General features: G+C 41.0%; 1 protein-coding gene across 1 annotated transcript in view; it reads right to left on the minus strand.

Moving 5' to 3' along the window:
- KCNU1 (potassium calcium-activated channel subfamily U member 1) overlaps positions 1–21,919 on the minus strand; it is a 168,441-nt gene that overhangs the window by 126,356 nt on the left and 20,166 nt on the right. Inside the window, exons 4-5 of the mRNA XM_033415052.2 lie at positions 16,324–16,377; positions 6,993–7,109 (exon numbers count right to left, since the gene is read on the minus strand). Of these exons, the coding sequence (XP_033270943.2) occupies positions 6,993–7,091 (99 nt within the window). The 5' untranslated portion in view covers positions 7,092–7,109; positions 16,324–16,377. The remainder of the gene's footprint in view (positions 1–6,992; positions 7,110–16,323; positions 16,378–21,919) is intronic.

Below are 21,919 nucleotides of genomic sequence, written 5' to 3' on the forward strand. Positions count from 1 at the left end.
AAAATAAGTTACGTAAGAAAAAATGGTACCTAATAAAACTGGTAAAATTAATGAAATTTTTAACTTTAAAGCAAATATTAAGAAGGAAATCTGACCAGCTGTATAATGCTAAAAGCCAAAAAAACTAAAAAACACAGTAGCAATCTGGAACTGAGTGTTCAGATTAATTCAACAATTTCTGGAAGGAAGGAGGGGTACTGTGGAGGAAAAACATGCCAAAGGTCTCAGGAGAGAGCAGTATATAGATATAAAACATGCAGAGATATTATTAGAGAGAAATACAGGTGGGAAGTTTGTTCTGAATTTCATTTACTGATATACCTATGATATTCTATTAAAAATGGGAAATCCCAAGTCAAAAGATACAAAAGTAAATAAATAAAATTAACAAAAAGGAACAAATAAGGAATGTAAATATCAGTGAATGGTCAGTTCTTACTACACCCTTAAAGGGTTTACAATACTCCCTACAGTATTTTAAGAAGGTTATTCACATTATATGAAAGAAGTGCAATTTGGGAAAATTAACTTGTTCAAGATGAAGTGGAGAAGCCAATGCTTAAGGTCATGTCTCTCAAAATTCTCAATCACCATGTCATTCCGCTTCTCTAATAAGATAAAAAACTAAGATGTCACAAAGGTCCTAGTTGTTTATCCAACAACCATTCTCCCTTTCTTTACCAACACACCCCGTTTGTTTGTTTAAGCCACAGAAATTTAGAAAGTCTATTATGCAGTAAATTCAATCTCTAAATATTATAAAGACCAATGAAACAGATGACCATAAAGGAGAATAATTAAATTCTCCAGTAAATGAACAAATAAATGCATTCTTAAATCAATAAACACAAAAGTGCAGCTACATGATATTTAAAGAGACACACTTAAGAGGAAATAATAAGACAGAAAGACTGAAAGAGAGCTGGGCAAAGACATCCTAATCAAGTATGAATAAAATGAAAGCAATGTTACCGGCTAACATTATGTTCTAAAGTATCCCCTGGGTAAAAAAACCAAAACCAAAACAAAAACACAACAACAAAAACCCACTCAATGTGACAAAAATGGATATTTCATATCAGTAAAAGGCACCGTCGACCAAGGAGTTATAGTAGGTAACTCTATGCATTGACTGATGTTACATAAAATATATAACTCAAAATGTTAGAAATGTAAGATATTTGATAAAACTATAAAATCATAAATGAAAAATGTTGACATGCCCTTTTCAATCAGTCAGCAAATAATTAAGGGTATGGAAAATATACACAGATTCTCTCAAAAGTCCATTACACAGTAATAAAAATTGATCATGTACTAGGCAACAAAGAATTTCCCCATAAATTCCATAAACTAGAGATCATAAAGGCAGTGATATTCCTGGGCCATAAATTTCACCAAAGTAGAAAAGAGAGCCAGTCCAACACCAAGGAAACAAAAGCATACAACACTCCTCACAATAGATTATGAGTCAACCAAGAAACCAGAATTAAAACAACCTAAAGACAAACTGGGCATTACTAAAAGTAAGAACATTACTTGCCAAGGTCTATGAGATGTGAGCAAAGAAGCGCTCTGAGGAAAACAATTTTATAAATGAAATTCAACTGAAAAATCTGTTAAAACGAGGCCAGCCCAGAGGGCTGTCCAGGGTGAAGGCTGCGCAGGCTTGGCAGGACCTAGCACTGGGCATGTGCAGTGCTGTCCTGCGGCTTCCAGGCTGAGCCCGGCTGGGTGGAGCCTCCGGGATCCTGGATACAGGTATCCCCAGGTTGACAAGGGAGATGAGTGGCAGCCCTCGGCAGAGCTGACTGGGAGGAAGTGTGAGCACGAGCTCGGGAAGACTCAGCTCATCAAAGCTGCCCCAGCGACGAAAATAAACCCAGTGATCAGGAAATTGACCAACATGATGATTCAGGAGGAAACGAAGTACTGGCCAGGACACTCTGACAGAATGAGGAAGGTCTGAAAAAGAAGCAGCCTGAGAAGTAGCACGCTGCTTCTGCAGAGGAACAGGCAACCATCTAACATAACTCCTGCACTCCTTCTTCCACGGGGCACTGAAAAACTGAGCCTGGGATGGGCGGGGACCTGTCCTCAAAGGTACCCATTCCTACCAGGTCCCTGTGATGCTAGCCAACCAGTGCGGTGGCTTCCTGGTTGGCTAGCAACAGGATACTGAAATTAAGAAGGATAAATGTGATATTAATTACACATGATATATATATGTATATCATGAAATGTATAAATCTCCAGCAAGGCTACATGTGACCAAAAGGGAGGGACATGGCCCATCATGAGAGGGGAATGGTGTCAATTAGGAGTAGAGAGAGGAAAAAAAAATCATACTTTCTAGTCAAAGGAGAAAGGTGGAGTTGAATCTATGGAGCAGTCGAGGAGACCTTCAAAGTTATATTCTCTTTAATGGCTCATTTTCCCTGGAAAATGTCCTGTGGCTTTGAAAAACAAAACTTTTCACTTAAAGCTAAGGCAGTTATGTCATTTATTGTCACAACACATAACACTTTCAAGAATGAAAGAGACTCTATTAGTTACACCAGGACAACCTGCAAAAACCTGGGCTTATACTCATCCTGCCAGAGAAGACAGAAAAACAGAAGATGGACATAAAGTAGTGCCTAGGATGATGCTAAAAGTAGATACACTTACTAAAGATGAGCCATATTTTTGGTTCTTAAATGTTTTAGCTATCAAAACAACAGAGAAGCACAGTTACACAATTAATAGCACCCAAAAAAAGGAACAGTTTAGGAATAGGACTCTTTGGAACTAAATTCAGTAGAAAATCTCCCGCAGGTAGCTGTAAAAACATGCTTGTGATAACTAAAGCAACAAACCCAAAGATGCTGCAGAGGTGAGCTGCACATTGTCTTGTTTTATCTCTAGAAGGATCTCAGAAGGTCTCCGGTTTTGAAGATAATATTTTCTTTCTCTTTGACTATTTGCATTTTCCTTCTTTTTCTTTTCATCCTTCTTTTTTTTTTAAACAACAACTTCCTCTCCTCATCCTCCTCCTTCCTTTTCCTTCTTACACTGTGTTGTTGGCCACGTATCCACGTATTTAAGACATTAGTCTACAGATGTTATTAAATTTGCCATCACTGTGGGTTTTGATATAGATACTGTGCCTTCATTGAAAAAGAAAATCAGATACTTTCTTTCTTCTATTTTCTATGCCCTGGGACTTTTTAATTAGCATTAGAGAGATTCACTATTTGAAGATCTAGCAGACTGGACCTTGAAATTGTCTGAGTCTCCCATAGGCAGAGGGGCAGAAGGGTAGTGGCGGTGATGTTGATAAAGTCTTTGACAATATCTTTGTATCTTCCAGTTATTTGGTCTGTTTAAGTTTCTTTCTTTTTTTCATGGTCAGTTTTGCTTATTTATGTTGTCCTAAGGAATCATTTGGTTTTCATACTTAATTGTGCATATATCTTTCAATTTCCTTTTTATCTGTATTTATTTTCTCATTTTAATGTCTTATTCCATATAGTTTGCTTTTCCCCTCTTGGATTGTTTAGCCTACCTATTGTCTTCTCTATTTTACTGTTTGTTTCAAATAATCAGCTCGTTTATAATTTGTTAATTTCTAGCTTTCTTATTTATTCTCCTTAGATTTAATGTGTTTTCTTTCTCTGACTTTTCAACATTGATAATTCATTTACTTTAATTATTTTTTATTTATCAAGATAAGGTGTTAATGTTATGCATTTAACTTAGAACAATTCCCAACTTATAATGTAGGTGCAAGGGATATGTGATGTTTTCATCTTTACTCTCTAAATATTCTGCAATTTTAAGTTTGATTTCTCTGAGTCAAGAGTCATTTTAGAAAGAGATATTTACAATTTTTTAGCTGTAAATTATTTGTTTTTGGTTCTTTTTTTCTGAGTTTATTATTTTCCTGTCCATTTATTGTACTGTGTTCAGTTTATGTCCTCTGCCTCTACTTTGTAAGTTTTTTAATTGGGATTGTTTTCTGAGGGCCTATTAATATATACTGAATTTTTACAAATAGTTTGTAGACATTTGTAGGTTTAATTTATGTTTTTACCATATGGGTTTGATCATTTCAGTCAGCTCTTTGTTATTAATTAATTTACTTTGGTCTTCTTTATCCTTCTCCTTCTCCTTCTTCTTCTTCTTTTCTATTTAGTGTCTCCTGATATAAAATAAGTGAACTAAAAGTTCATACTACCAATGTGTCTTTAATATTGCTTTTTTATTTATTAATTATCTTGACGTTATATTTTTGGTATAACGATACTCATGATGTTATATCTTGGTTGAAGTTAGTTACAAATTTTCATTACAAAATTATGTGTTGAATTGTGTCCCCAAAAAGGTATGTTGAAGTCCTAACCCTTAGTACCTCAGAAAGTGACCTAGTTTGGAAATAGGGTCTTTGCAGATGTATTCAAGCTAAAATAAGGTCATAAGGATGGACTCCAATATGACTGGTGTCCCTATAAAAAGAGGAAATTTGGACACAGGCATGAACAGAAGAAACATGATGTGAACACCATGTGAAAATGAAGCCAGAGACCTGGGTGCATTTACAAGCCCAGGAATGCCAAAGATTACCAACAAACCACCAGAATCTAGGAGACAGGCATGCAGCTGACTCTCTCTCCCAGCCCTCAGAAGGAACCAACCTCTGATCTTAGACTTCTAGCCTCCAAAACTGTGAGACAATAAATTTCTGTTGTTTAAGCCACTCAGTTTGTGGTACTTGGTTACAACAATCCTAGGAAACTAATACAGGCTACTTGGCTTCGTTTATTGGTTTTATTTTGCCTTGAATTCACACTACTGTCATTTGCCTAGTATGCCTTTGACAATTCCTTTATTTTCAAACTTTAATGCCTCTTGAATTTCTAAAACATAATTAGACCATGTCAACCCATGCTTAAAAACCCCTCAGTGACTCCCCTTTGCACTAGAATAAAATTATTCCATTTGAATAGCCTAGCTCCTTGCTACAAAGTGCAAAGCACTGCATGGTTCTGTCTCCACTCAGACCGCAGAGTCCTCTGCCCTTCTGGCCTCTAGCACAGGAACCTCATTTGGTACTTGCAGTAATCTGAGCCCTTTACACCCACAAGTCTCTTCTCTCTATTGGGAAACCTGTTCCTTCCACTGTTCAATCACTTTTATCTTTCTGATTCTTCAAGTCTCAGCTCAAATCTTACCTTTTCAGAGATTTCCTCTCAGATCACTGTATCTAATGTGATCTAACACCAAAACCACCGAAACTCACAAACACGTCATTCATCATTCCCTCACAGCACTGATCACCATGTGAACTTATCTCATCTATTTATGTGCACATTCATCATCTCTACCCCCACTAGAATTTAAAATTTAAGTCCCGTAAGTGCAAGATTTTTGCCTGCATATTTCATCATGTCTAGAGTATATGCTTTGCGTGTTGCTGGCAAGCAGTAAATATTTGTTGAAAGAAAGAAGAAAGGAAATTACAAAGGATGGATGGAAGGAAGGAAATCTATAAGCCACTTTTTTTCTTTCTCATCCTTTCATAAAACACTTGCTTGGAACCCTCACTGAGAGTCTCAATTTTGTGTTTCAACGCTAGACTATTTATTCTAATTTAACCTTTCCTCCATGCTTCCTGTTGTTCCAACCATTTAATCATAAGCTATAACAGATTGAAAACAATTTTTCCATCATTAAAGAAATAATTTTTATTGATATGTGGTCAATGATCATTCCTTCCCCACCCAATCCCTATATGCAGTGCTTACATGGTAGATGGTGGAAGTTCTCTTCTGCCTCACCCCAGGGTCCTTTACTACCTTATTTCCAACATTATCTACATATAATCCAACATGATTTGAACACTTGAAGAGATCCTAACTAACAAATCCCTGATAAAAATCATAGAGAATCACAAAATCCTTCTCTAACAGGTCATAGGCACAAGGATTTCAAAAAAGAGACCAAAACTTTAGAAGGAAAAAAACGGAGAGACACATTTCCAGATGATTCAGTATTCCCTGTAGAGTTTATCAAAGCAGTTTTACTTATGTACTTTAAGATAAGTTTTAAAAATTAGTTAGATTGTAATTAAACAACATTAACTAGAAAAGAACGATGTTTGTACTAATTACAAAAAGCAGAGGATAATCTTTAGTTCACATACGTCCCCTTCCACCATGCCACCATGGGATGGCAGCATACCCTCAAATTACAGATTGTTTTTGAATGTGTCAGATCAAACAATACTACTGAAATGACGATGGGGCAATATTCATTTACAGGGCATCTGCTATTTCCAGACAATGGGGTGTGAACATTTCCCTGACGGTCTTTTCTCTCAAGGAGTCCATAGTGCACTAGGGTAGACGGGCTTATGCGCAGATAATTTTAATTTAACAGCGTTCAATGGAAATGATAGAAACTTAGAGAAGGGGACTCTTAGCTTAATATGGAGATAAGGTAAAATCTGCCTGAGGAGATGATGTCTGGACTGGGTTTTAATATGTCAATGTTTACCTAGATTAAAACAGGAAGTAAGTGATAAATATCATAGAGGGGCAAAAAAGACCAGTTTGTAAAATGAAGAAAAGAAGCTGTTGGAATCAAAGGAGGGGAAAGTAGTTGTACCTCACAGGGCAGAGAATCCACTGAAAACCAACATTTTTTGAGCAACAGCTGCATGCCAGACATCCATCTACATGCAAGGAGAATGAAAGGCACACAACCTTTGCCCTAATAAAGTCTTTCTTCTAGTGGACAGGCTGACAACAAATAGAAAATGTAATGTCAAGTAATTATATTCACTCCAAAGAAAAAGCAAGCAGAATCATCAGTAGAGAGCACGGACACAAGGAGATAGCCGTTGGGAGGTAGTGGTATTTTAGAAAAGGCCAGCAGATGCTTTCACACTGACCATACATCACACTCGTGGCTAAAGTTCGTTAGCAAGTGAGCACTGGAAATGTACTCACCAACACCTGTCCCACAAAGGTCTGTGCCGAGAGCAACATTTCTACATGAACACGAAAGACTCCCTGGAAAGTGAGACTTCTTGAATGTTTACGGTCCATGCTACGTGATGTTTCTTCCTAGAAGCAAGAGAAAGAAATCGAGAGTGAGCTGGGTCTCAGGGAAGGTCATCTGTTTTATGTGTGTTGATGGCGTCTCCTGCTGGAGCATCAGCCGGAACGCACTACACCTTGTCCAACGCCGGGAACCCTGGACTCACTTATTCCCTACTTCACACGATGAATTTTCCTGGGTTTGTATTTTACTGCGCTTCGGCAGTATTTTCATTCTGAATTCTGCCGTCTTCACCATGCCCATCTCACATACTCTCAGCCCCATACCCTTCACACTGACACTACTGTTACGATCAAGGTCGGGAACAGTGTGCTTCTCTCTGTTCTGGGAATGAGTGTCTTATCCTTTTCTGTCAAGATACACAGACAAAGAAAAAAAATTACAAATGGATTTCCAGGTGATACTTAAATATTTGCTTTTTTGAGTGAGAAAGAAGAAGGAAACTTTTTGCCATTTTATGTTGATTTTATTCCTTATTTGGTATCACATCCTGTTGAAATTATGATCCTTCCTCAAGTTTACAAACTATCTTTACTTATTACACAATCCCCACTCTGTATCCGTGGGTTCTGCAACTGCATATTCAACCAACGTCGGACAGAAAATATTTAAAAAAAGAAATTTCAGAAAGTTCCAGAAAACAAAGCTTGAATTTATGGGGTGCTGACAACTATTTACATAGCATTTGCATTATATTCACAACTATTTGCACAGCATTTACATTGTATTAGGTATTATAACTAATCTAGAAATGATGTGAAGTGTACTGGAGTATGTGCACAAGTTATACGCAAGTACTGTGCTATGCTATTTATATAAGGGACTTGAGCAGCCTCAGGTTTGGGGGGTGTGTCCTGCAACCACAAAGGGATACAAAGGGACCACTGTCTTTGAAATTTATAATGATCCTATGAGGTAGCCAAAGTAAGTCTGATTAAATCCATTTTCTATTGATAAGGAAACCGAGGTACAGAGAAATGACCTGCCGGTGGGCAGGCAATGAGGACAGTCTGGAGTCTGAAGTGGCCTCTGTGTCTGTTGACAGTCTTGAACTACCCCAGAGAAAGACACAAGTGAACTGGGATTGACCACACCATGCAGACTAAGACCTCTCTGACTTTTAGAAAAGCTCATTTTATGTGGAGCCAAGTTTTTGAAATGATTTAATTTTTCTGTTCGTATTTTCTGAATGGTAAGAAGAGAAGTCTCATTAAATGGTTATTTGATAGAGTTTATATCTTGATCAATGATTGCCACTAATACTTATGACACCCTGTGCATGCCTGGGAAGTGGTCTGGGCATTGATTTTTTAAAAAAATATTCAATGGCATGAATATGGAACACTCATTTGAATTCCATTATAAAATTGAGGTGCCTTTTGTGGCAAAACAAACTGGCCCTAAGATATAATAAAATCATACTTATGAATGTAGTATATCTTTTAAAATGCACATTTAAGGAGAAAATTATGACTCTCCAAATAATTTTTTTTTTTGCGGTACGCGGGCCTCTCACTGTTGTGGCCTCTCCCGTTGCGGAGCACAGGCTCTGGACGCGCAGGCTCAGCGGCCATGGCTCACGGGCCCAGCCTCTCCGCGGCACGTGGGATCTTCCCGGACTGGGGCGCGAACCCATGTCCCCTGCATCGGCAGGCAGACTCTCAACCACTGCGCCACCAGGGAAGCCCTCCAAATAATTTTTAAAAGAACTTTCCACAGTACTTAGATTTGTGACAATTTTGCATTAGGCCAACTTTCCCAAAGGCTTAGAGAAAAATACAACACTCTCAATTTAATTAGATATGGTAAATTATTAAGAAGTCACTCAACTATTATGAAACTCTCTCGTCAAGATTTAAAAGCAGAACAGTATAGTCTTCTGGTTGCTCAGACCCTGCTTATTAACATTTTGTAACATCTGCTTCCTATTCGAAATGAAAAGGTACCTCTGGACTGGAGGGCAGACATAAATTATATCAAAAGAATGAAATGAAAAATACAGCAAATGTTTATGGACAAATGCGTTCTCACATTTTTGTAACCACACAAGAATGAATATAATGGGGAAGAAGATACATTTCCTGGAGCAGAAGTCAAAGGAGATTAAACAATTCTACCAATTCAGTTGTGCACTGAAAAAAACAGGCAGAAGGCATAGTCACCACATCCAGTACCCATTCACGCACCGTCAGTGCTGTTAAGAAATCAGAACCCCAGGATTCATTCCCCGATCGCTATGCCGCTGCTAACTGCCTTTACTCTAGAAATAATTAGTAACAGCATGAACTCACTGAGCGACCAAATCTGTAGAATTCCACATTAGGCACTTCTAGAATGCAGACACCTGAATTTCATATGATGACACTGGCAATGACCTTAAAAAGTTACCGAGTTATAAATTCTTTTATTTTACGTCAATGTTTAGCATCAAGAGGCAATGTTTCAAGCAACTTTTCAGTATTAATTACAAAACACAGTTGATGTGTTCTGTTATGGAAATCAGAAAAATAAAATTGGGGAAAGAAAAACTGTGAACAGATCTTTGCTTTCAACCATTGGTCCCAGAACAGCCATTATGTAACATTTGAGCGTTTTTATTCTCTTAAGCAGAGTCTTATCTGGATAGGATACCATTATTCTTACCATCATCATTTTCCAGTTGTTATTCAATAGTGCCCACCCTTGCAAAGCTTGTTTGGGTGTAAAAAAGTGTCCCTGAGTTTGTGGCTGGATGGCATGTGCACGTATGCATGGGTTTCGGCATGTGTGCACAACTCCGTGTGTTGTATTAACGTGTATAAAAGGCAGTGTATACTTGTGAGTATATGAGCATCCTGCGTGAATGATTCATGAAGGTGAGGTTGACACTGACGTTCCTTTCTGCCTTCCTCATGGTACCTAACACAACTGTCATTTTAAAATTTGAAATAGAGGCATAGACCTCACGTTAGCGGGTGTTTTGTTCAAAACAATGACATCTGCTTGCAGAGCTCACATGCATCACATCCACACAAGGCACTGCTTCTCCCAGTGGTGGGAGAGGAGGCCTGGCCCTGTAGCTGCACCCTTTGGCATGGCGGCCTGGGGTCCTGTTTTCCACCCCTGAGCACGATGGACCCGTTTCTAAGTCACCGCATCAGAGCCGGCTGTTAACCCGGGAAAACTGAGTGAAGCCTCCATGGTCTTCTGAACACAAACGCATGCCAAACCTGTCCCTGATCTTCATACAGGGGAACTGACCGAGAAAATTCCTTTTCCCTCGCTCTTTTGCCATTTATTAATGCTCCTCCAGATTAGCCTGGATAATAATAAGATGAGGAGTCCACTGAAGAAGGTCACAAGGGAGGAAAGAATAAACGCTGCTTGGATCTCAGCTGTACAAGACATTTTCCCCAGGGCTTCCCCACTACTGTCCTCTGACTTGGTAAGACACAACAGGAGACAGAACTGTCGGGCTGCTTCTTCTATGATGTCATGATCACATGGTAATGATTCCAGGAATTGGACTTCAGTGTACCAGAGTCCTAAGACCCGTGCAGTAACAGCGAGAGGGTCCAGTAACAACCGAGGTGCCAACTCACAGGACGCAAATGTATGAACGGCAGAAGGTCCACGACATAGGTCTTCGAAGACCAGAACTCTAGATTGGATGCTGTTACTGACTTTCTCCACGACCCTGCGGAAACTGTATCCTTTGTGGCCATGGTCAAAGGGTCATCTATTTGGTTTGTGCAAACAACTTCAGCACAACTCTTTTTGAGTGAAATGACTTCCAACTGCACGTCTGTCCACGTGCTGATTCTTCTAAGTGATGCCACATTCTCAGTAACCACAGAAGGACGGATGAGAAAAGCACTTCAGGAGTTTTGCATATCCTCTCAGTCAGAAAGGCATGGTACAGACTGCAGGAGCTGCAGGAAGCAATTTCACCCGGGCGAACGCTGGCTGGTTGCTTTTGAGCTCAGGAATCTGTTCCCCTTATCTCTTCCTTATGGGATCCTCCCCTTTCTTGCTTTTATCCCCACCCTGTCAGCAAACCCTTTAGTCCAGCGGAGGTAAAGTTCAAAATGAGAGCAATAGCTTTTATTTCCTCTGATGTTTTCAAAGATGTAAGAAATGTCACGCCTTTCAGTGTGCACGAGTGGCAGGCAAATGTCAGTGCCCGAGGGAGGGGCTAGTTCCTCTTAGTTATTGTGAAGATGACCTGACATGAGCTGATGAGACCCAGGAGAAATGTTGTTGTCCTTTGGGGTCTGTCATGACTCTGCTACCAGTGGCAGACGTAACGATAGCATTTCCTAGAAATGCTACCACAGGTATATTTCCTTCCTTTAAGTTTACCTGTAATTTTCACAAAATGCTGTCATTAAGCTATCTTCTATTAAGTTACTATGTGGTGCCTACGAAGTCACTTTAATTTTTCATAGTCTTATTTTATGATAATACAGACTTGATAGAATCATTGAGGCTCAATAAGGTAGTGGGATCATATTTAGAAAAGTATAAAACTCAATACAAGAAAAGGTACTGTTAGCTATTAGAGTTCTTTTTCTGAATGGCATTGATCATAAAGAAAGGAAGAGACAGGAGGATAAAGGAAGGAAGGGAAGGGAGGGGAAGGGAAGGGAGGAAGGAAGGGACGGAGGGAGGAAGGGAGGGATTTATTTGTTTATATCACATACACACTATACGCCTACAGGTATTTGGAAAATAAGATCACAGTTTCCAAGTCAAAGCTCATTCACATCATTGACTTTAGTCACAATAGCTGTCACCATCAATGAAATTTTCTCACTTCCTAACTTTGGTGATTGAATATTGTCAAAGTATTACAAATTCTTTCCAAGATGCTGTCTAGGCACCTTTTCCCCTTTTCCTGGAAACCGACCTATGAGAACAGAAAAATATTTAATTCAATTTAAACAGACAGGTAGTTTGTGTCTCTAATGTTCTTTTATTGTGATAATATTATTAGCTTCTGTGGTGAGTCAGAAAATGTGTGGATGGTTTCAAATCAGTCTCCAAATTCATCTGAACCTAGGCTGTGCACCCATCCCCGTTTCCCCAGGACTGTCTCAGGTTCAGTAGTGAAAATCCAACACCCTGGGAGACACCTCAGTCCTGGACAAATTGGGCGAGTTGATCACCCTGCACCCCATTCACATTGTGGATGCTGCCTCATCCACACTGTGCTCCAGCCGCACTGCTTCCCCTTAGCTACAAGAACACGCAGGCTTTGCTTTTTCCAGCCTTTACAACACTGTTCTCTCTGCCTGGATCACCCACTCCCATCTCTAGCAGCTGCTATTCTCAAGTCTTCATTTGGATGCCCATTCACAACCTCCTGACCATCCTACAAAAAGCAGGGCCCAGCCCCGTGCCCCAGGATTCTGTTATGGCATCCCAACCCCGTCCTCCTTAGCACGTCATAACACTTATAGTTCTGTTCTTTCCTCGTTGCCTGGTTTATTTTCTATCTTCCCTCGCCAGACCATAAGCTCCACAAGTTTGGGGATCCTAACTCTTGTCTTCTTCACCAAGTACCCTGTGTCTGACCATACACCCAGCACATACCAGGCAAATCACATGAACTTAGTAAATAACTGGGGACTGAATGAATACATCATAGATCTTTCAAAATATTTGTTAGGTGGATGAAATACTGAATCTATTGATACATGGATCTTAAGTTAATCACACTTTTCTACTCCATATTTCCCATGTCTCACTACAAACTGTCCTCCGAAGGAAGTACCGTCAGCAGTGTGTATGTGCACAGGGCGTGGTGTGTGGTGTGTGTATGTATGGGTGTACACGGTGACATGATGTGTGTGTCTGTGCACATGTGTGCATCCGCACTGAGCAACTACTATGTTCCAAGCACTGGAAGCACAGTTCATCCCCTCCCAGGGGATATAGTTACTGGAGGAAGACGTTTACAATTAGAAACTCGCAAAGTGTCTGGGGAAGAAGCCAAGTAGTGGAAGGAGGACCCTCACCCAGGTGAGGATCCCTAGAGGTGGCGAGGAGGCTGCCTCAAGTATGTCGTGTTTGAAGCTGGGGTCTGAAGCGTGAGAAGCTACCCGGGCCCGGAGCCCCGGTGGGCTTCGGGAAGCTGGGACAAACCTTGTGAGGCTGGGGGATTCTCGTGGGTGAAGGTGGGAAGGGAAATGGCACTGCTGGACATGCTGGTTGGCTGGAAAGCAGTGGCCCAAGAGAACGCTGGCAGTGTCAGAAGGGAACCTTTGTGTTCCAGTTTAAGATAAAAAGAAATACGAACAAACAAAAAATGTTATCTTAAGAGGAAACAGCTGAAGGACTTTAAAGAAGGGAGCTAAGTGATTGAAAGGACGGTCCTGGCTTCCATACAGAGAAGACACTGGTCAGAGTGAGTGGAGGCTAGTCCAGGCGAGACCCAGGTGCTGCTGGGTGGAGTCGAGTGGGCAGGTGTGAGTGAAGTCCGTCCAGGGGGTCAGGTCTGCACGTGGGGAGGAGGTGGTGTCAAGGCTGCCCCCGCCCTCTGGCTGGTACTTCCTGGTGGTCATTGGGGCCTTTCACTGCTGTGCCTTTAAGACTAGGCTTAAGGAATGAAGACTCTGCTACTGATGAACTTTTTATTTATTTATTTTCCAGTTCAGATGAATTTTTTAACATGCCAGTGATGTGATTAGAAAAACAGCTTCACTTTGTACACATCTCTGTAATTTACCTCTGGGCACTCAGATGTTCTGGAAAAATTATACTTTATAATGAGATTAAATAAATGTTTCATTTCAAAAATTTGCTCTCTTCAAGAAACGTGCCGTATCTGAGAAAGTAAGAACTTCATTTTTAAAGTGTACAGAGTAGCACTCATGAATGTGTGTGTTTTGAATGCTTCTGAAAGTAATGAGTAATGTGGTAATGGTATCTTTTAGGCGCCTAAAACCATCCATCCTAGTTAATGGTTTAACCCTACCTTCTTCTATTTCAAAAAGCAGGGGTTTACTTCATACCCCAATGGACATCTACACCATTGGTCAAAGACACTGGTGAAGACGTACGAGGGAGGCCTCAGTTCAGGCAGCGAGTCAATGACAAAATCAGGTCTCAAGTCAAGGATGAAGAAGGTTTTACCTCCCCAGGACACTCATATCACACTGGAAGCTGTGTCTGAGGTAAGCATCTTCTTGTTGACTTAATATATCTGTCACTCTGGAAATGCCGCACTGCCTCTCAAGGTATTTCCATGAAGCTATTTTAGGCACCAGATCTTTACCTTTCACCTTCTTCAGTTTTCAATTTGGGTTTAATTCCTCTCCTTAAAGTTGCACGGAATAGGAGAGATAGTAGATGAACCCATTTTAAAGAGAGATTTCTTTTGAGGGAATATGATTTAGTCCAGGTTCTATTTAGACCCGTGATCTATTGAAACTCACCGTACTTAAAAAAGGCACCGTACTTTTTTCTTCACTCTGTCATTCCCCATTTATTCTAAGTGGACAAAGCACCAAAGATGGTCCACTGTGGTAGTTATTCTAGCCCAGAAGAACGTCCATGCTATTTTGGTGAGCATATGGGTTTGTTTTTTAGAAATTATCGGCTCTGGACAGGCTGGTATTATAAACAATGTACTTGTATTTAAAATCCATACAGAAACCTTGAGTTTTGTTTTTACCTTTTGTTGAATTTGTTGGTTTACTTCTGAAATAGAAGTCTTTCCACAGGATTCTTATGCTCCTCCAATCCTAATTCTCTCATCAGTAAAACGAGGAGGCTGTTCTGGTGTTTGAGATTCCTACCAGCTTTGACACATTATGAATCTCTGATTCTATAAGCCCAGATTAGTTCTCTAATAGACGGTAAACACCTTTCCACATTCCACTGTCTGACTCCATCTCCCATATGGATTCTTTTTAAAAAATGAACAAGAAACTCATACAACTCAACATCCAAAAACCCCAAACAACCCAATTAAAAAATGGGCAAAGGATCTTAATAGGTGTTTTTTTCCAAAGAAGACATACAGATGGCCAAGAGACACATGAAGAGATGCTCAACATCACTAATCACCGGGGAAATGCAAATCAAGACCACAGTGAGATACGACCTCACACACGTCAGAATGGCTGTCATCGAAAAGAAGCAGGAAGGATGTGGAGAAAAGGAAACCCTTGTGCACTGTTGGTGGAAATGTAAACTGGTTCAGCCATTACGGAAAACGGTACGGAGATACCTCAAAAAACTAAAAATAGAATTATCACATGATCCAGCGATTCCACTCCTGGGTATTTTAGCCAAAGGAAACGAAAAAACACTCATTTGAAAAGGTACACACACACCTATGTTCACTGCAGCATTATTTACAATAGCCAAGATATGGAAGCGACCTAAGTGCCCATCAACAGATGAATGGATAAAGAGGATGTGATGGGGGAAAAGAGAAATAGGTGAGGGAGATTAAGAGGGGCAAACTTCCAGATGCAAAATACAATAAATGAAGCACAGGTATGAAACGTTAAAAAAAAAAAAAAAGAACAAGAAGGAAGAAGCATCATTTCTGAGGGTTTTTTATTGAAAGGGTGTCCCCTCTGATAAGTTAACTTGGAACACAACTTTCTTTCTTTTCAGCTCTCACGGAATTACTTTTCTTCATAGAGGAATCATGGTTACCTAGACCATAATCTCTGATTCCATCTCTGAACCCAGAGCCTTGTTCCCTGTGATCTGATTAGAAAGATGCTAACTGCTTTGCCAGAGAGGCCATCTCTTCCCATCTCTCTGCCTGGCCTCTCAGCCCTTCTTCTCACTAATTTGCTTTCCGTAATACTGCAGAGTTATACGTCATTCTGGGTGATTGCAAACTGCATATGTGTGTCAAATACATGGGGGTTTACTTGGGTGAATTGCTAGGTTCAAAGTGAAGAATTTCCTCAACCTCCTTAATTTTATGATTTGTGATTTCTGATTACTGTACTAGATGTTTGGAGGGTGGTCTTCATAAATCCTCGTACAAGTGGAACAAAAAAGTTGAGACGTGAGCCTTCTCCATTTGGCCAGTAGATGGAAGTATTTCATAGGGAAATAAGCAACCAGCAGGGTTTTGTTTGTTTGGTTGGTTCTGGTTTTGTTGTTGTTTTTAAGAAGATGGAAGAATTGTCCGGAAAAGAAGTAGAACGGAGAAATGAAAAACAAAAACCAAGAGACAAAGTGTACAAAATACAGGGCTTCTAAACTCACCGAAAATCCATTTTCTGTTCAGGCTTTCTCTATGTATCCTCTGTGACTCTGTCCCTTTTGAAAGAATAGAAGGATAAATTAGACTGTTGATAACTCTGGAGTTTGGGTTTTTTTTTTTTTTTTCAATATAATCTCTATGGATCCTTGAGAGTCCGAAAAATCTTTTCACGAGAATGAATAATGCAATCAGCTTCTTCAGCAATCAGCCCAGCTGAACATGAAGCTGGTGATTTCACTGGAATGCTTAATGCCCACCAGCAAGAGTGGTGTGAGAGCAACAACGGGGAGGTTCATGCTGGCAGCTCCAACCAGCGATTCTGGCCGTGGTTCCAATGCAGGGATCACGAGGCCACTGCTTTGCCCATTCTATCTACTGCTCCTGTTTGGAACTACTGGTCTACCACGGACAAGCTAAGGTGGATCACCAAGCATTGTCCCAGCAGCTGGTTGCATGATTCCCCTGGGTGCTGTGTGAGTGTGTTTCCGAAATCCCAATTTCAACAAACTGTGTGTCGGAGTCTCCAGGCAATCATATCCAACTTGGAGATTAGATTGAAAAACTGAGTTGTCACCGACAGCAGAGGAGATGAAAGCCATCTTTTCTGTATCAGCTCCTGTTTAATTGGCACGCTAACCCAAACACCCCTCTCCAAATACCCGTCTCCTTGCGAGTTTTGGCAGGAGATGCAAGGACTGGATTTTAGCTCCGTCTTTGGTGTGGGGAACAACCCAGCAGTTTTCCAATTATGTCAGGAGAGAAATGAAATCTCTAGAGACACAAAATAACTTCCTAGAAACCAAATTTCTTTTTATCTACGTATTTTTAAAGAAAATCCGAACAAGTGATATGCATGCGTGAAGCAAATGAAATGCTCTCAGACTGGTTAACATCTGCTAAAACAGAGCTTGGCTTATTCGCGTAGCTCTCTTACTTCTCCCATCACAGGGTAATGTTGCCTTCTTTATTAGTATTTCTGACTTTCTTCATCAGTATTGTGATTTTCATTGCATTTGTCGAAAAACTGCCTCTATAAGCAATACCCTTGATACAGAGTTTCAACGTAGCTATTGCATTAATACACTTATTTTCTTCTTTCAGTATGTCCTTGAAGTAAGGGCCTTTCGGAATATGTAAAAACTATGTAGATAAGCACTGAGGTACAAGAATTACTGAGCATTAAATCTGTTCATTCCCCAAGTTCTACTTATTTTTTTTTTAAATGAGGAAACCGAGATCAAGGCAGAGGAATATATGCTTCAATTTGTGAAGCAGAGCCCCCCCACCCATCCAAATGCACAGCGTTTTGGAGGAAAAAGATAACCCTAGGATGGTGAGTAGTCATCAAGCACTAATGGTCAGCTTCTTCGGGAAAATCTCTGGGCCTCCTGAGTATTTTAAAACACCTTTTGATCTCACTTCTAACAAGCACTGAACTGACTGCTGGTTGGGCAGGGGGGTGAGGCACGGGAAGAGTGCTACAAAAGGGATATGGGTCACGTCCTTTCTGGCCAAGAGGCAGTGAAAGGAGAAAGCAATTTGGTGGCAAGATTTTATTTGCTGGTTAAGAAAGCCAAACTCCATGGAACGGCCATCGCTGAGCAAGGACCCCTCCCCCTCCTCATTTATACTGTCTATAATCACCAGTGCCAAGGGCCAGTGACAAGTGTCACTGCACTTAGAGTCAGCCCTCCATATCTGCAGATGTGGAACTTGGCGGCTGTGGAGGGCAACTTTATCACACCATTTTATATGAGACTCGAGCATCCGGGGATTCTGGTATGAGGTGGTCCTGGAACCAACATTCCCGGGACCCCAGGGACTACTGTACTCACCAAAGCAAAGCTTGCTCTTTGGAAATCTTGCCACTAGGGAGCAACACTGACTAACTTTGGCCTTGAAGGTCCCCCCCCCATCCTTTTTTTTTTTAAAGGAAAAGTTAGGCTTTTTTTTTTTTTTTGCCTTGGGGCACATACGAATAAAACCTTCTAAAATCACACCTTTGCAGTTTCCTGCTCTGAGTAGGGGGAAGAAATGGAGTCCTGAGAAACAGGAGGTAAAGGAGAGCCTCTCTCTCTCTCTTTGTCTGCAAATGTCTCGGCTCAGCTCCTGGAAGCTGGAGGAGGGACAGATGTTTGGGGCTGTGCACAGGAATCTCAGTAGTCTGGGAAAGGCTGCTCTGGGTATCTTTCCTCTCTGGACTTTCATACATCAGAGAGTTGTTACTTATGTTTGCAAAGTTAATCCTTGCCCTGAAGCACCATCCTTGGATTAGAAAATACAATGAAAGAACCCAAACAGTAAATCATTGTATTGCATCTCCGCTCAAAACGCTGTCTTCTGCTTGGGCTTTCCTTGCTGCAAAGACCATTTTATAAGAGTGATCTCCATCACAGACAATCCAGGTCCACCCCAAAAATCAAGAAATAGGGGAATCTTTAAAAATTTCCCCATTTAATGAGATGATACAAAACAAAGCACAGAAAGGTAGAAGAAATTCAACAAGTGTCCCCTAGAAAGTCAGTGGTGCTGTAAGAAAGATGGTCCAGGACTCTCTCCCTTGGCTTTTTGAGTCCTCCCCTAATCCCTTCTCTAACCGGCAAATAAATTTCTGGGAGCCCTTTTGGTTTCCAGATTTTTTCTAAACCTGCCACACACTGGTTGTTATTCTTTCTCATGCTACGTCTCCCACCTGCTTCTGGAGTGAAACAGCAGTTGGCAATAGGGATGCTCAGAGTCTAGTACCCCAGCCTGGCCAAATAACACTCAGATAATCACATCATTAACCTGGCTACTGAGCTCCAGGTTGGCAAAAGCCAGCTCTGCTTCCCTGAGTGCTGAGGGTCCCTAGTTTGAAAAACATGCACTTCTTCCTAATAGGCAATCTGTCACTTGCCGTCTAATAGAAATCACCTGCTCCTAGAATAATCATTAAACAAATTGACAGCATGTTGAGAGCCGGAGTTCTCAGCTTTAATGCTGCCTGGTTGAATCAAGCAGATGGAATGAAAACAACCACAACACACCACTGCACATCATTTAGAAACTCATTAGTCACAGGGGAATCACAGTCTCTGCAGATGCTGGCTCTTCCCCTGGAGAGTCAAGAGGTACTTTGTGGCCAGGGGTCAGTGCCCTGGACCCTCAAGCGATGGCTTTGAGTCTTGACTTTGCTACTTACAAGATCTGGGGAAAAAAAGTCTCCTAGGAGATAAAATACCTACCTTGGAAATGTCTATCTCATAGATTGCATGAGGGTCACATTAGGTACAATGAGAAAAAGCACCTTGTAAATTTAAAGAGTTAAGCCCTCAGTGGGACAGCACTTTGGACACTCAATAATAATAGCTGTCATTTTTTGAACATAGGCTCCATATTAAACACTTTATGCAGACTGTCTCACTAAATCATCACAACTGTGTATGATAGATATAAATTCCCCTACTTTAGAGATGAAAGATTTGAAGTCCAGAGAAATTCAGCAATTTGCCCAAGGTCTCGAAGCTAACAAGTGGTGATGTTGGTTCAAAGCCCAGTCCCCAGTCCAGCTGACTCCAGAATCAGTGTTCTCACTGATAGGGTTCAAGACAGGTCACCCCCAAATATGGCAGCTTGGCGTATTAAATATCTTAAGGAATTTAAAAAACAGGCAGAAGCAAGAAGGTCACTCTTCCCTGCCTTGTCACCCTTCTTCCCTGAAACAGGTCATAAAACTCCCCTGTGAAAGGCTTCACCTTTCACTACAAAGGGGCACTCGATGTGAATGAAGGATCTTTAATGGCCTTATGTAATATGTAACTATCCTGACTGCCTCCACCGCTCTGATTTCTAAATCATGTTGTATCTAAGGGGAGCTCTTCAGTCTAAGGAGGAAAGAAGTGGATGGGGGTTGGAGAAAAGGGAACGTAAGGCACACTGAAAGGGAGAGGCCAGTCACACCTAATTAGCAGCATTTTGCAGCCTGCATGGAGGACAGCTCTTCTAAGGAGAAGTCAGACTAGGATGGTGTGATGCTTTAATGGCATGGCCACCTCCTGGGAGACAGGAAGGAGAGGACGCTGGGCGGCTGGCCCAGGTCAGGTAGAAATAATTCAATTTGAGGTCTCAACGCTGGAAACTGTTCAGAACAGGGAAAAAGCCCCAGTGCGCTGAAATGTACCGGGCAGGGCATATAAACCTACAATACATCACCTGCCATTGAGTACTTGAAGCTTGTAGCTGGAATTATATACTTTGAAGGTGCAAGTTCCTTGTTTAGGGTCAGGCTAGCAGTAGGCATTTACTTCTTGCGTATTCATTTCATTTTGATAAATGAAAAAAAAAATCAGCTGAGATTTACAGATCTTCTTTTGTCTCCTCCACTGCATCTTGCAGAAACTGTTCACACTTCAAAAGATGGGTTTAGGCTTCCCTGGTGGCGCAGTGGTTGAGAGTCTGCCTGCCGATGCAGGGGACACGGCTTCGTGCCCCGGTCCGGGAAGATCCCACATGCCGCGGAGCGGCTGGGCCCGTGAGCCATGGCCGCTGAGCCTGCGCGTCCGGAGCCTGTGCTCCGCGACGGGAGAGGCCACAACAGTGAGAGGCCTGCGTACGGCAAAAAAAAAAAAAAAAGATGAGTTTAGTGGAGGAGATTGCTGTGCAGCAAAGGAAAAAACAGTGAGAAACTATGAAGAGGCTTTTAGTACTTAATTAGAACCTCGGAGGTGCAGCCCTAAAGAGGGACATGAGACCGGGTAAGATTTTTAAGCAGGAGCGGGAAGAACTTAGAGGATGAAGGAAACAGATGAGAACATGTCATAAAATGCAAGAATGAACATGTACGCAGAGGGGAGAGGGAGCAGAAACAAGGTAAGCGGACCCAGACCACTCGGGAAGCTTGGTTCTCAGCTCTGTCTGCATATTATCATCATCTGGGATGCTTTAAAAATGATGAATCCCCCCCTACCTGCTGACCTCTTTTTTAGACACTTATCTGTAAATCTCATTTCTCTTTTATAGAATCGAGCACTGAAATTGAGAGGAGACATAGTTTAAAGGAAAGAACACATGCTTTGGGACCTAAAGGTCGGGGCTTCTACCCCTGACTAGGTCTATGATCTCAGACAAGGTAACTGGCATCCTTGAGTAAATTAGGTATCAGAATACCCATCATCCAGGACTACTGTAATGGAGAGGCTGGAAAATGGTGAGATCCCAAAGACACTGACTTCTATCTAAGCTACTTGGAAGGGGAATAAGATGGTCCTGGATAACAATAACTTAAAAAGACTACAGATAAAGTATCTTACTGGGAATCAAGAACCATAAGAAAACAAAACAATGGATTCTTGGCCTTTGTGAATAATATTTAAGATTTCAATTATTGGGGAACATGCAGTAGTCACTAGTAATTTTGCAGGCCTCGTGAATTTGAACTGGACAATCTAGAATTGGCTAAAATGCCAAGTCTCTCGGTGGGTGAGCTTACTAGGCTCCCTGTATCTAATCTTTGACTCAACTCTGTTGTCTGCTTGGCCCTACCTATTCACTACAGCTCATGATTAAGTTTAAAAAGTAAAACAAAAACAAACAAACAAAAGTAAAACAAGACCAAAAAAA

This window comes from Orcinus orca, chromosome 21, assembly GCF_937001465.1.
Source record: "Orcinus orca chromosome 21, mOrcOrc1.1, whole genome shotgun sequence".
In the NCBI taxonomy this organism is placed as follows: Eukaryota; Metazoa; Chordata; class Mammalia; order Artiodactyla; family Delphinidae; genus Orcinus; species Orcinus orca.